The sequence below is a fragment of the Equus caballus genome, chromosome 1 (assembly GCF_041296265.1).
Source record: "Equus caballus isolate H_3958 breed thoroughbred chromosome 1, TB-T2T, whole genome shotgun sequence".
Taxonomy (NCBI): domain Eukaryota; kingdom Metazoa; phylum Chordata; class Mammalia; order Perissodactyla; family Equidae; genus Equus; species Equus caballus.
Genome location: NC_091684.1, coordinates 138,508,055 through 138,523,683, shown reverse-complemented (window position 1 = coordinate 138,523,683; position 15,629 = coordinate 138,508,055). Strand labels below are relative to the sequence as shown.

Here is a 15,629-nt window from a genome sequence, read left to right as displayed (position 1 = left end):
CCTCCTCTGAGACCTGCCCCCCCTCCCTCATTCGCTCACCAGGGGCAGCGCGCACTGGAAGCCAGTCCTTCAGTGAAAGCAGGAGCCCCTGGGTCAGCTGAGCAAAGGTCAGCAGTCTGGCAGTGGCTGCATCTCGCTTGCTCACTCCCCACACCTAAGCTCCACATGAGTCCCTTCGATACCGTCTGTGCCTGGTCATTGTGCATTCACTTCCCCTGTACTTGAAGGCCCTGGACCTTCAGGATGCCACCAGACCCATCTTCCCACAGGCACAGGGGCAGCTTGAAATTCATAAATAAGTAGGTTTCCACACTTTCCAGCTCAGATGACTTTGTTAGCTCCTGTGAAAACTCATTTTAAATTCAAAACTCCCAAGGCGAAGGACTTCAACATTGTTTCCTTGGCTAAATCTTACACCAATGTGGATTGAGAAACGGGATGATTAGAATGAATAAACAGAATTAGGGGAAGGAGGAGGGCGGAATGGGGCTGGAACAGTCTGTTAGCTGGGCTGCTCTATAGCAGTCTTCCTTCCAAGGACCTCCCTGGAGTCCAGACACCTCCCGGACGGGCACGGGAGGGAGGCAGGTGTCACGGGCACGGCACCTGTGGGCCTCCGGGAACTGTGTCCAGTTCCTACCTTGGTGATTCTTCTTAGCTATTTTTACCCTCCTGCCCCCCAAGCAACTTTCCCCAAGGTTTTATCTTGTCTGTATTTCTCAGCACAAGACTCAGATCTGCACCTCTAAGCCAACCTATTCCTTGAGCTCCACGACTTTAAATTCCAGCTGCTTGTTAAACGTGATCTAAGACATAACACCCCCAGACCGAATCATCTTCCACCTCACTTGAGCAGGCTCCCTTCTCCGACTCCCAGTGTTTATCTGTAGCCTCTCCCCCATTCTCCGACTCCTGAGCAGCTTGCTGCATTCTTTTCCTTGCTCTCCATCACCTCTGCTGCAGCTGCCCTGGTGGATCAAACCTCCCCTTTGCCAAGGCCCTGCTTCCTGAACATGCCGGTTCTCCCTGGCCCTCTCACGCAAGCTGCTCCTGCTGCCTGCTCCTTCTGGGTGGTGATCCTAGACCACCACACGTACTCTTGACATTCCTCCCTGAATGAGCTCATCTACCCGCAGGATTTCAAACCACATAAATGCTAATGACTCCCAAAACAGTATTTACAGCCCAGATACCAATCGCAAGCTTTAGACAAGTATCCGGCAGCCTGCTGGCTACTGTACGGGGATGTGCCACAGGTACCTCAAACTCACAATTTAAAAAACAGGATTTATGGGGTGGCCTGGTAGCACAGTGGTTGAGTTCAGCAAGCTCCACTTCAGCAGCCTGGGTTCCTGGGTTCGGATCCCAGGTATGGCCCTACACCACTCAAGCCATGCTGTGGTGGCGTCCCACATACAAAATAGAGGAAGATGGGCACAGATGTTAGCTCAGGGCCAGTCTTCCTATCAAAAAGAAAAAAATTCACCATTGCCTTTATTAAATCTTCCTCTCCTCTGGCCTTCAGCCCCATTTTTGCCTCAACAATGTACACACCCTACAGCTACAGAAGTCACAGTTGTCCACCACTCCCTCACCTCTGTCCCATCTGTCCGTTGTCTCCACTCTCGCTGCCCTGCAATTCAGGTCCTTGGGCACCTGGACAGCTGCACCAGCTTCCTAACCACTGTCCTAGCCTCTGGCCTGCTCTCCCATAAATGCATCATCCACACTGCCTCCACGAGCTGCCTGACCTCAGGTGGTCCCCCAGTCCACAGCACAAATTCTAAGGTCCTTAACGTGGACCACTTGACCGTTACCATCTGGCCCTTGTCTAGCTCTCTGCAACCCAGCAACGTATGGGGAGTTCCTCACATCTCATAGTTGTCTCCATGACTACTCTGCTTGAATGTCGACTCCTCCCTCCCCAGTCTGCACCTGCTGCCCTGGCCTTTCTGCCACACACTGCCAGTTCACCTGGCTGACTTTCACTAATGCTTTGAGGCTCGGTTCTGGCATCTCCTCCAGAAGCCTTCTGTGAATCCCTCTATCGCCACAGTCTCCTCAACTGTGTGATAACTGTGTCTCTCTCCTCTAGGCTGAGTTCCTTGAAAGCAGGATTTACGTCTTCTTAACGGGCCCAGCTGCTTTTGGCCATCACATACTTTTGCTGAATAAATCAATCAATTACTGCCCATATCTAGTAGATTCTACCTTACAATCTTTTGCATCAATTTCCACTGTGCCATCCAATAGTAAGTCCTTATATATGAAGGAATGCCAACAAAATATAGTTCCCGATTACCCTTTATCACAGCCTTTCCAGTATCCTAATTTGTCTCCCTCTAGTCCAGAGACGGCAAATACAGGGGAGAATCACCATCATTCTCTATTTCTCTATCCAGGGTGAAAACCACTCATCATAGTGCTGGGTCCACTCTTAGCCTCAAAATCCCTCTCAACACAGCTGGCCAGTGTTAATCAGCTGGCCTTGTCTAATACTACTGCTAGATTTCCCTGGAATGTAATTATGGTTAGATGTCTTTTCTGCTCTAAACCCCTTAGCTCCTCGATTACCCCCAGAGTAGGTACAGGCTCCACAAAGTGGTACTTCAGGGTTGTCTCCACCATCACTCCATCCTTATCTACCACCATTTCTCTAACTGGACTACTAGGTTTTCCCAACATAACCCCTTGTTTATCTCCATACCTTTGATCACTAAGAATCGTGCTGCCTCCACCCGTCTGTCTGCCCAAGCTCTCATCCTTATAGCTCAATTCAAGCCTCACTTCCTCTAAGTCAATGGTTAGTCCCAGGTCAGCAGCATCAGTTGTTGCCTGGGACATTAGAAACGCACGTTCACAGGCCCCACCTCCTGAACCAGAAACCCTGGCGTGGGGCCCTCCAGGCGATTCTGATGTGGGCTCAAGTTAGAGAACCGGTGCTCCAAGATGTACTTTATGCTCTTCCCACCCTACTCTGCTCAATCCCTTGGCAATTAAGGCTGGGCATGGCACGCTTCACATCCTGCCCGGCACCCTACCTTTTGTGGCCTTGTCTTGCTCGCCCCCTACACCCACCTGAGTTGGACAATGAGCTCCTAAGGAAGAGAACCTGCATCTTACCCAAGTCTGCAGCCTCTGCCATACCTGGCGCAGTCTGGCATCAGAAGGTTCCCCACCAGTGTTGGCTGGATCCTGAGTCCCTGTTTCAGCTCTCACCAGGGTGAAGGAACAGGTTACAGTTGCTTTGTCTCAACTTTAACTTTGAGGCCTCCTAACACCATTAACGACTTCCTGAGAATTTCCTGGAGCAGCAGTATTGATAGAGAACGTGTCCTTGGGCTTCAAATGAAGAGAATCTTCTCTCTCCTCAGTTACGTGGCTGTTTCCATAAAGTTCCCAGCCCAGGCCTCACTGAGCCCACATTTTTGTGGCACTGAAGCCACTGGTTGATAAGGGAAAGGGGAGAGGCATTGACTGGTCACATCCTTCACAGAAGAGAACCAGGGAGGTTGGTTTTGTGACCTTGTCGTGCCTCCCAGATTTGTAGTTGTGCGGAGGCAGCATTTGAGTCTATCAACAGATACACACAGATATGAAAGTGTTTCAGAGGAAAAAAATTGTTTATTCCCATAGGTTTTGAATCAATACTTTTCCAATAAGAAACAAAGTAGACCATAAACCAATAAGAGCTGGAATGGGCTCAGTAGTGCTCCAACAAAAGACCCATGCTGGTCCTATGACCTCTTCTTAATTCTTCCTTCTGCAAACCAGAGAAACACCTCAGAAGCGAGCAAGACACTTCCTATACTAGAGGAACGGTAACGTATACACTTACCTCTGAATAAAGATATCTGCGCCAAGAGCAAGACTTCTGATGTCACCAACAGGCGCAGGTAGTGCCCCAAATAGGAAACTTAGTTCTAAGACCCTTTCTGCAAGAGCTTACATGCCACAGGGGCAAGGATGGATTACTACACTAAACCCCAAGTGGAATTCAAATCAAAACTGGAGCTTTGCCCTGCACAGTCAGCGTGCTACTTCTATGAGACATACAAATTATGGGCAAGTTAATAGGGTGTTGTTTTCCAACGATACTGTACTAAGGTGGTACACTTGACCAGATTTTTTTCCATTTTCTGCACCTATGGTCCTCTAATAAGATTTGGTATTTAATGACAGAATGCTATAGCTAAAATGTCTATTTTCAAATGGGGGAGATGAAGGGCAACTCTGACTCGTTACAGCATTCTCTGGAAGTCTCCATCAATCAGAAGGTTCAATGAATCAGAACCTCTGACCAGTAGACACATGTTTGCTAAATTTAGCCTTGCATCAGCAGACACTCAAGCTCAGAATAGTTCACGGAGCTCTCATCTTACCCTTAGACAGTGATTCTTCTAAGACTGTTTTCCACGGCAGGCCAAGGCAGGGCAAGGGGCACTCCATGTGCTCCTTCGATGGCCATTGTTAAGAGACTGGCCACGGTTAAGGGAATCTGACATGCTATGGCAAAAATGTTCATCCCCACCTCTCCACAGTAGGAACATGAAGTCAGCCATAGATCACATTTCACGTGTTGTAAGTAGTTTGCAGTAATGGCCTGACATGCTCTATGGTCCTTGAACCACATCCCATATTACTCAGCCATCTAAGTCTAGCTTCCCTGAATCTCCAGCTTCTCTGAATTAGACGTGGCCAAGTTCTATAAATAGAGAGCAAGCAAACTGGTTCTGTCAATCTTCTCATACTCTGGCAGGATAACATATTTTAAAATTATAAAAATATCTATGTCTTCATCACTCTAAAATTATTACATAACACATGATTTTCTCAGGGGGGAAAAAAGTTTATTCTTGTCTCTCCCTACCTTCCACCACTCATGGACCTTCAAACTTTGTGATCATAGTCATCATACTATCAAATATGAATCCAAACCAAAATTAAGAGCCTACTATGTGCCAGACACTGTGATACACAGAGAAATGCTGAAGGAAAAAAAGAGTTGTCTCATTTTAAATCCAGATGGACAGTCCATAATGACTGGTCACTTTAGACAGATGGCAACTTTTATTGCACTATTAGCTCATGATCACTCCTCTTAACATGGGCCTTTAGTAGATACCACTGGATACTTTTATCCCACAAGTCCCCTAGAAGGGGCCAATATCCTCAGAGCGGAGATCTTGAAAACATGAGCTGATGTTATACATACGCATGGTGGGTTCCAAAACAGTGAGTTTGACAAACTCTCCGATTATTCACTCTTTATGCCTAATCCAAAGGCCTCCCCCACACACATCCCCTACTGAAAAACAAGAAAATCATAATACACATGAGCGGACTTTATAAATAAATCACATTTTAATCATCTGGCTTTGTTTAATTCACAAAATCAAGTCCACAGCTTTTCCTAGTCTGTTTTCCCTAACCATGTGACTTAACATATTTTCTGAAGCCTTTCATGTTTTAAGAAAAACATGTTCCACCTTTCATTTTGCAACCCCAGAGCCAAGTGCCCTTCATTCCTAATCAACAGCTAATGCAGGCACCTCAGAGAGACACTGATGGAACGGTGGTGAGCTATAGTTTCAAAAACTTTCAGAATAGTAAAAAAAAAAAAAAAAAAAAAAAAAAAAAAGGAAGGGAAAAACGTCGCTGAGCAAGACAGGCTCCAACATTCCTCGGAACGGCTCTTCCTGAATGGCCCAGTCCCTGGAAACTCCCTCCCCGCGGTCGCTCTGGCTGGGACCCGGAGCATTCCATTCCTTCCACCACCTGTTTCAGGGTCTGCAGTGCTTAGAAGACAGTGCACAGAGGGGTCTGGAACTTGCTTCTGCTACTGGCGTAAGGGGCTCCTAGCCCACACTAGGCCAGAAGCAGTTCTTGGCGCCTGTGCCGGCACCATCCCGCCCTGTGCCCGTTTCAAGCCACGGCAGTGACTACACAGCGAAGGTTAATGACATGCATTACAAAGTGTCTACAAAAACAGAAACAGGAGTTTTATTTGCTGGATTTCCCAGTCTTCCTTTGGAAACTTTCCCTTTGGTGGCGTTTCCCAGTTCCCCTGGGGCGGACCCGCTCAGCCCCGGAAGTCACACAAGGCGCTCAGGGATTCACCGCCTGACGTGTCACATCCTCTCCCACCTCGCCCGCTCCTTACTGTTACTATTTGGGCAGCGATCTCTGGTTTTCAGAGAGAGACGGGGAACCTGGCCTTGTTCTGAGGGTATCAAGGATGACAACACAGCTCTGATCTCTGGAGTAGCAGGGGCGAACTCTAAGGAAGACGAGTTTCTTCACAGTAACACTAATGCAGAAATCTCAGCACTGCTTCCAGGGCCCGTACAGGGAATTCCTCAAGTTTCTCCCTCTCTCTTACACACACACACACACACACACACACACACTCTCTCTCTCTCTCTCTCTCTGACTTGGGAGGGGGGCTGTTTTATCCCTACCAGAGCAGGGAAGTTTTACCTCATTTATCATAGTCTAGAAATTCACACTGGTTTCTCAATCCTTCTGAGCATGAGCTCAGATGCTGTATTTCAACTGAAATGCCCAGAAGCATTTTTTTAGCTAGACTAAGGTGAGGGCCACTGACTCTGGCCCCACCTAATCCACAGCACAGATCAAATCTGCAGCTGCAGCACAGCCAGGAGAGGGGGCGCCAGCTCCTGACGCACTGTAACCCGGTGGGAACGCAGGGGATGCTCCTTAAAAGGTCGACCAGGAAGGGCCTGGTGCTGTTCTTCTTCTTTAACTTGGGCAAGTCACACAGACCTCTGAGCCTCATTTCACTTCTGCTCCCAGAACAAAAAAGTCCATTTGAAAAATTCTTACTCCTTATTGTCATTATACTCCTCAATCCTTTATAATATACTGAGGAAGAAAAGAATTCTCCTTAACCCCCTACTGAAAACTAGAATTAAGGGGACCCTGTGAACAAGTCAGGTGGCCAACATGATGATGGGAAGTCCAGCAGGACACAAGCGGGTTGAGCAGGGAAGCATCTCAGGTGGAGAGAGTTAGCATCTTGTCAATCAAACCCTAGTGTGAATAATTCAGTGTTCTTCATCAGATGAGAGGCCTTCAATTTCATCTCTGTCTCCCCCAATGGCCATCCAGAATGCTTTAGCCACCTGGGGAGAGAAGCATGCAACAGATTTTAGGCCACAGCTAAATTTCAGCTCGCTTTATGCATCATACTTTGAACTGATTAAGACCTAAAATTCTACACCTTGCCCTCCAGCCTTGGGGCAACATATATCAAAACCCTTGAATCCCCGACCCAGGACTGCCACTTCTAGAAATTTATACTAAGGATATAATCAGAGTTGTACACAAAGGAGATGTGTAAGGCTATATACAACTTCACTATTTATAGAAGCAAAAACTGCACATGACCTAAATGTCCAAAAGGAGCTAGAGAAATAAATTATGACATGTCCACACAATGGAATACCATAAACCATATACATTTCCTGCCAAGAACATGTGTTGCGTTGGTAATAACAAAACAAAACAAAATAACAAAGAGTTTCCTAGCCCAATAGTTAGGAAGGTAAACATCCTGAGTCTGAATGAAAGTTCTATGTCACTCAACACACATTTGAAAAATCCGGGTTTGACTGCAGCAACTATATTACTATTGTATAAATGTTCAATTAGTTATAATATCCACTGAAACGTTCACACGAAGAGCTTCAGAAGTAAACAAGAGTGACACATCATTCTAACAGCACTGGACCTTTCGTACGTCCTCAATAAATACCTGACGGATTATCTCACCTTTTCTGCATGCAACTTTCTTTGCTCATGAGGAAGCGTCGCAGCCTTGTCTAGGAGGAAAATACATCTTAAGAAATTCATCTAAGAGCACAGGAGAATTGGGAGGGTATGGGTGTTCTAGCACTAGAAGATGGGAGATGGGTCTCAAAGACACATGCTCATGGTGCAGGCATTACAGCTGTTAGGAAGTTTAAGCTCCAAATTCTCCAGATGGGAATCATGTGAGTAAATTGGTAGGAATCTTACTGATTCCATGTTAATGAGACACGCTGAAAGAAACAGAGAGCGGTAAGAGAAGGGAAGGTAAGAGGAAAGAGAAGGGAGGGAGAGGAGAATTTCCCCCAGGGAATTTTTACCAACAGAGGATGGCACAGTCCCCCAGGAGCTAAGTTTCTCAAGACAGCTGAGAGCAGAGCATGGAATCCAATCAGCATTACAAAACAAAACCCTACCGTACAGAACAGAGGAGCGTCGATACGGAGCATGTTAGACACAATCGATCTGATTACCTTTCATTTCCTTTAACTTTGAAAATAGCCTTTCAAAATTCTCCAAATCTCCTCCACCGGTAGTAAGACTGGCTAATTCTTGAATATCCAGATCTAACATGGGATCTGAAATAAGGATTCATCACATTATTTATCACATTTATTTATCATTATTTATATATGTGCTAAATATACAGAATCCTAAGGCAAACAATCCTAGCTTTGATGAAAGTCACCGCTGAATGAGCATGCAATGTGGACCAGCTTTACAGCTCATGGCGCTTCCCCCTGCTTGGCTGCTGGGGGGTCCTCAAAAAGGAACAGTAACTTATTTTATCCTCACAACACTGAATGAGGCAAGGAATACAGTTTCCATTTTAGAGATGAGAAAACTAGAGGTCTGAGTTGAAGTGACTTGCTCATGGTCACAGCTAGTAAGTGTGACCTTGGATTCAGACTTAGGTGTTTCCAACTCTAAAGGCCACACTCTGCACCAACGTACACTGATTCAACAATAAATGCCTGAAATTTACACCATAGTCACTGTACGGCAAATATCATCACATCTCTGACAACTCCCATAGGGCAATTTACACATGGAGCAACCTGGGTTAAAAATGAGCTCAGCTAAAATTACAGCTAGTCAGAGGTAGAGCTCAATTAAATTCCGACTTTCTTACTACAGATCCTTTACTGTCTCTACCTCAGTATGCTGCCTCTTTATCAATACTTGCTTTTAATCAGAAATTGTAGGGGCCGGCCCCATGGCCGAGTGGTTAAGTTTGCATGCTCCGCTTCAGCGGCCCAGGGTTTTACCAGTTTGGATCCTGGGCGCGGACATGGCACGGCTCATAGGCCATGCTGAGGTGGCATCCCACACAGCACAACCAGAGGCACTCACAGCTAGAACATACAATTATGTACTGGGGGGCTTTGGGGAGAAGAAGAAGAAGAGGAAAAAAAAAAGATTGGCAACAGATGTTAGCTCCGGTGCCAATCTTTAAAATAAAAAAAATAAAGAAATTGTACTCATTCTCCACTCCAGGCTGACCACCTCTAGGATGTCTTCCCTGACCGTCACAGCTCACAGGTCTCCTTCCTCAGAATTCGTCCCACACTTCGTGTTTATGGAACCATCTTGGCACTGTCATATGCTACTTTGTTCTCTGACATCTCCCACCATTATGATAAGAAATAAGACTACAGTAAGAGAGAGAGTTCACTTTGCGCCTGACCACTGAGTGCTTTAACCTATATGATCCCATTTCATCTTTGCACAAGTGTTGTGAGGAAAGATTTTTTACCCCTATTTTTACAGAAGGGGAAATCAAGGCCCACGGAGGCTAAATAACTTACTCAAGGTTGTCTCACAAGTGGTAGAGCCACGATTTGACCTAGCTGTCCAGGACTCCACGCCCAAAAATCTCAACCATGACCTTACAAGGCCTGTCTCTACCTTTTTACATGGTAAGCTCCTTGAAGACAAGAATCATAATTCTTTGCATCTACAACAATGCCATACAGATAATTGGTGTTAAAAATGCATTTTGGTTAATAAATTTGCTTTAGTTCAATGAGCATGTCATGCTGGCAGTTGGTATACAGGATAGAGAGAGAAATTTGTGATTTCTCTGTGCCATACGTGGTAATTGAACTGTGGACATGGACAGGGTCACTTCCTGCTTAAACACAGATTTGGAAAAGGAGCTTAAATGGAGCCCTGAGGAACGGAAATATTTAAAGGCTGGTAAAGAAAGGGAACCTACCAAAGAAAGAGAAGGAATAACCAGAGAAGTGGGAAGAAAACCACATGTGTTGGCTGAGTCAAGAGAAAATGTTTCAAAAAGGGATTGATCCATAATATTGAAGGCTGCCAAGAGGTCAAGATGAGGACTGGAAAATATCTATCAGATTTGGTGGCATCGAGGTCACTCGTGAGCTGTTTAGTGGCAAATGGGGCAAAAGGTAGATGAGAGTGAGTCGAGGAGTGAATGGGAGGTGAGGAATGGAAATAAGCTCAGTAAAGAGAGGAGGGAAATGTGAGCTTGAGGAAGTGTTTTACTTTTTGGTTTGGTTTTGTCTTTTTTTTTTTAATTCTGAAATAATTTTAGTCTTACAAAAAAGTTGCAGAAATAGTATAGAGAGTTCCCATATGCCCTTCACCCACCTTCCCCTGAGGTTAACATCTTATATAACCAAAGTACAATTACAAATGTCAAGAAGTTAATAATGGTACAGAGCTATTAACTAGACTACAGACTTCCTCCAAACGTCATCAGTTTCTCCACTAATATCTTGTTCCAGGATCGTACACAGAATTTAGCTGTCAAATCTCCTTAGTCTTCTCCAATTTGCGACAGTTCCTTAGTCTTTCCTCGTCTTTCCTGACTTTGACACGTTTGAAGAGTACTGGTCAGTTATTTTGTACAATGTCCCTCAATTTGGATTGCCTGACATTTTCTTCTTTGACTGAAGTCATGCCTCTTTGGCAAGAATACCACAGAAGAGACGCATCCTTTCAGCATATCACATCAGGGCGGAGGCGACGTCAACATGTCTTATGAATGGTGATGTTAACCATTTAGTTGGCTTCTCCAGTGTAAAGTTACTATTTCCCCCTTTGTAATAAATACATATCTCGGGAAAGAAACTTTTAGACCATGCAAATGTCATGTTTCTTCTCAAACTTTCATCTACTAATTGTAACATCCATCAGTGGATCTTGCCTACAATGACTATTACTGTGGTGTGTGGCTAAGGAAGATTCTATTTCCCTCATTCCTTCTACATTTATTAATTGGAATTCTTCTGTAAGGAAGAATAGCCCTTTCTTTCCCAGTTATTTACTCAATTATTTACTTACATTAGTATGGATCTGTGGATATTTATTTTACTCCATGGGTTATAGACTGATATGATATTAATTTATTTTGCTGGTCAAATTGCTCCAGCTTTAGCCACTGCAAGCTCTTTCAGGTTGGTTCCAGTGCCCTTTCCACATGTCCCCATTCTTTTTTGAGCGCTTCGTTACTTTCTGGCACCATGAGATGCTCCCTGTTCATCCTGCATTTTTCCTGCCCCAGCCCTGGCATCAACCACTTCTCCAAGTAGCCCTGGTACCTCTTATTGGAGAATGGTATCTAAAAACCAAGAGCTAAGTGCTAAGTTTGTCCATTGCTACTGGAGTATTGTTGTTTCTAGGCCCTCCCAGTGGACAGAGCTGGGAAATACATATATGTATACTAACACATGCATACCCACATCTGTATTTCTCTATTGCTCTAAGTGTATTTTAAAAAAACATGAGTTCGTACTAATGCCGTCCAGTCCAGTACCAAACTGTTCATCCCAGCCTGCCCCTTTCCTCATTTGTAACTTCTTTCTCTTGAGTGTGAGAAACCTGGCTCTCATTACCTGTATTTCCTTATTTTTTCAACCATTATGTATATAAAATATATATAATTTCAGAATTTCTAACCCATACCCCTGTGAGAATCATATTTATTAAGCAGAGTACAGTACTTCCGGTCAGTCCTTCCTGGTTCAGCCTTATGGTATCCAGTCAGAATACTGTTCCCCGTTATGCGGGTTAGTTCTTGTCTTCCACAGCTCCTTCTGTGTGGTTACTGGTTTGTTTTCATGGCAGAGACTCTAGCAGGCTTAAAAGCCAACAGGAAAGATTCAATTGAGTGGACAAGGTTGAATATACTAGAGAAAAGAGACTATATGTAATTTTTTCTTCTTAGTCTTGAGTCTTCTACATGGACTATCTTATAATCGGAAAAAAAGAGGACTCCACATGAGTCCTCTGCAGCGTAAAGAGGAAACAGAGATGTCAGTAGTCCTCAACAAAAGAACATTTATAGTTACTGTCAACTACACTCCTGGCTCTCTGGCTTGTGGACAGCAGTCTGGATTCTAGTTTCAGTTCCAGGACCTTCTTGTTAGATGCCCTTGGACAAGTTATTAAACTGCTCTGGGCCTCACCTTCATCTCCGTAAACTAACTTCTCTGCCAAACTTCATTACCAAATGAGGAAGCGGATACAAAAGAACTTTAAAATGATGTGAAGGGGCTTCTAAGGTTGTATTATTCTTATTACCATCAATTCTGACAACTGTTAAATACTATGAAAAACCTGTGGAATATGGAGAGAGAAAGCTGTTGCACCGCCTGGTTCTGTTTTAGCTAAGATGATCTGAATTAAGATCCTGCTGAAAGAATGAGAGAGGAACAGAACCCACAGATTTGTTATGTATTCATTCTCGCTCCTTTTTCTGACAGCCATCCGCAAGGCTCACATTCGTTTGGGGCACACTATCAATTTTCTCCCCTTGTCCGTGTTTAAAGTCAGTTTCCCCTGGATGATTTGTGCCCGCATACACCGGCTATTCCACGTTCCACAGAGCCGTCCCTTGGCAGCCATGGAGGAACTTACCCACAATGCTATCACCCTGAGCGTCTGCGGTACTCGATGCACCACCCAGATGATCCAAGAGGGATTCAGGCCTATTTGCTGCTTGCAAATGGGGCTGCTGTTGAGGAAAACATACACAAGCAATAATTTAATAGGAGGCGACTTCAGAAATAAATCCAAAAAAGCTCACATTTCTGCTCACTGCTTGGCTTCAGAGAAGCAGCAATAGGAGCTAGACACAGGAGAGATGGAAGAAAGATCAATGTCACACCAAAAATAAGAGGCTACAAATTCACTAACTCAGGTGTATTTTCCCTCAAAGAAAAGTTAGAAAGTGTGATGATTCTGCTATTGACTATTAAAATATATTGTTTGTTTGTTTTGTTTAAAATCCATGTTTTATTCAAAATGTGAAAAGGTACAGGATCATCTCTCAAACAGCTCAGAGACCGATGAGCCGATGAGACAGATGCCTGGGAAGACAACACGGCCCCGTATAACGTGCTCTTGGTGCCAGCACACTGACTGAGGCAAACCTGGACCAAAGTCCTTGAGGACAGAGGGTAGAAATCAGTCTATTAAGCTCACTGAGGGCAGGGACCTCACCTCAGATTTGTACAGGGCCTTGTACACAGGAAGAACTAAAAAAGAAACCATCAATTTTATTTCATATTTAAAGATCCGGAGGCAACTTTATGCCTTAAGGAAATTCTAGAACATTTTTTAAAGCACCCTAGCAAAAAAACATAGACTGGCCCAAACAGCAAACACCTTGAGAGGTCTTACTGCTTGAATGCTGAACTAGCCTGCTCTCAACAAACGCCAGGCACTAGGGGGCTGTCTCACATTCTCCTTTTCTCTATTTTTAATATTCTCTGCCACTTCCTAAAGGGAAATGGAAAAATGATTAATGGTGTAAAGATTCATAATGACAACGAGAAGTTAAAGCCAAAGAAGAAAAAAGATCCAAGAAAAATCTTTACCTCTGAGGGACGGCTCTCTGCTGACCCAATGCTATGGTTTGCTCCGGCCAACGAGCTGAGAAGGCTAAAGCCTTGGTTCCTATCTGAAAAGAAAAAATGCAATCACTGAAATTTTTTATATACATTTTAAATTGTTAAAATGACTGTGATGATAAAACAATGGCTATTTATTATAAAAGTTCAACTATAAAAAATAGTTACTATTAATTACCATACTCTCTAAATTCTGAATATTTTTTGAAATCACAGAGTATTAATCCAGGTCAAATATAATGGCAGGGCCATTACAACAAATAAAAGGCCACTTAGGGTTCTGTTTGCAAAGAGTAACAGCACTAAAGTCTTAATAGTCACTATGAACTAATATTCCAGTATTTTAAACAATCAAAAACATTTTTAAAAAAATCAGTGCCAAGGCATTATCATCAGGTGAAAAGGAACATGCATACTTTTTTTAAAATAAAGCTCTAATGTCGATCTGCAGTTAAGGCTCCCAGCTCTCGATGTCTGTATTTACAGTGGGGGACACATGTGGAGCAGAACGTCTAGAACTGAGCAAAGTGTAAGCGCCGGCCCTGATCTGCCAGTGTGCCTCAGAATCACCAAGCACTTACTAAAACCGCCCATATCCAAGGGCCCTACTTCAACTGAGGCAGGCTCTTTGGGCCAGAGGCCAAGGCACCTGAACTTTTAGCCAGTACTCCAGGAGAGTCTTAGGATCAGGGAAACTAGACAACAAAACACCGCCTTAGAGGAGAGCATGAAGCCCACAATTCAGGAGTCTAACAGGATAGCAGTCAAAGAACTGCTCTCTCAAAAAGACAACTTCCTCCCACCTTGCCTTTCCTCCTCCATCCGTTCCCTGACCCCATTCTCATCTCTCTTTAAACCACCTACAAACTTCCTGCATCCTCTCCTCTGCCAGGTGAAACCTGTTGTCAGACACTCAGTGACACAGAGGTAACAGAGAAAGAGAATCACTTGCAGTCTCTATCCTCCTTGCTTTACTAGGGGAGATCTGCCTCTTAAAGTGGACGAAGCCCCCACTGTGGCATGCTGGGTCTAGGCCTGCGGCTCCTTCTGGCCTGACCTCTCACCACGCGGGCAGTTGCCTAGCCTACCTCCTGCAGCATGTGGCTATCCACTCAGGACACCTATGCCTTTAAGGCTACAGAGGTGCCGGGCAGCACAAAGAGCCCGCTCCACAGCCTCCACAGTGGCAGCAGGGCCAAAGGTGCACTGTACTCCTGGAGCCCCCTCCTCACCCAGCTTGCTCACTCTGCAAGGAGCTCTCCAGGCCCAGTGCCTGGGTGGGCCCCCTCCAAGGACCAGACATCATCAAGGTTCCACCAAGGTAGGCGGTGGAGGCTCAGAGGCTGAGAGAAGTAGATCCATGTGGTATCCCAAACTGATGGTTTCAAAGAGCCTGGTATGTTTATTTAAACATCAGCATAATTCTTTCTTTCTGGGCAATGTGCTACAGATTTTAACGCAATCGTATGCGGTTATGCAATACTCAGGGATTTCACCCGTCAAGTGGATTCATGAGAGCTCTTATGATATACTTCAGGTTCTTTGTACCAAAGGCATTATCTGAGTCATGGAGTACTGCTGTAAGATAGACCTCACTTCTCTTACTGGAAATAACTTAGACTTTGGGTAATTTTCAAACGCAATTCACAAATCTCTCCATATTCCAATTCCACGGCTTATGTGTTTCCTCTGGTGGGCATTACCCAACTTGGCAGGCCAGACTGCAATCCATGAAGAATAAGCAATACAGAGTCAGTTTAGGCATGTTATTAGACCAAAACAGTCCATTTAAACCGCCTCATTCCTTACAGTGCCTGCCTCCAAGGACGGCAGCTGGGACGGGCAGTTTGCGGGGGTTCCAGGGGGTCTGGATACCGCAAACCTTTGTGTATCTGTTGACTTTAGTTCCATGTT

At 44.7% G+C, this 15,629-nt stretch overlaps 1 protein-coding gene across 3 annotated transcripts in view; it reads right to left on the bottom strand.

Annotated features, from left to right (window-relative positions):
• Window positions 1-5,342: 5,342 nt before the first annotated feature.
• AAGAB (alpha and gamma adaptin binding protein) overlaps window positions 5,343-15,629 on the bottom strand; it is a 47,844-nt gene continuing 37,557 nt past the window's right edge. For all 3 annotated transcript variants that reach the window (XM_001496758.6, XM_070270095.1, XM_070270086.1), the window contains 5 exons: window positions 13,683-13,765; window positions 12,721-12,817; window positions 8,304-8,408; window positions 7,795-7,844; window positions 5,343-7,145 (listed from right to left, as the gene is read on the bottom strand). In XM_001496758.6, coding sequence (XP_001496808.1) covers window positions 7,068-7,145; window positions 7,795-7,844; window positions 8,304-8,408; window positions 12,721-12,817; window positions 13,683-13,765 — 413 coding nt within the window. In that variant the 3' untranslated portion in view covers window positions 5,343-7,067. The remainder of the gene's footprint in view (window positions 7,146-7,794; window positions 7,845-8,303; window positions 8,409-12,720; window positions 12,818-13,682; window positions 13,766-15,629) is intronic.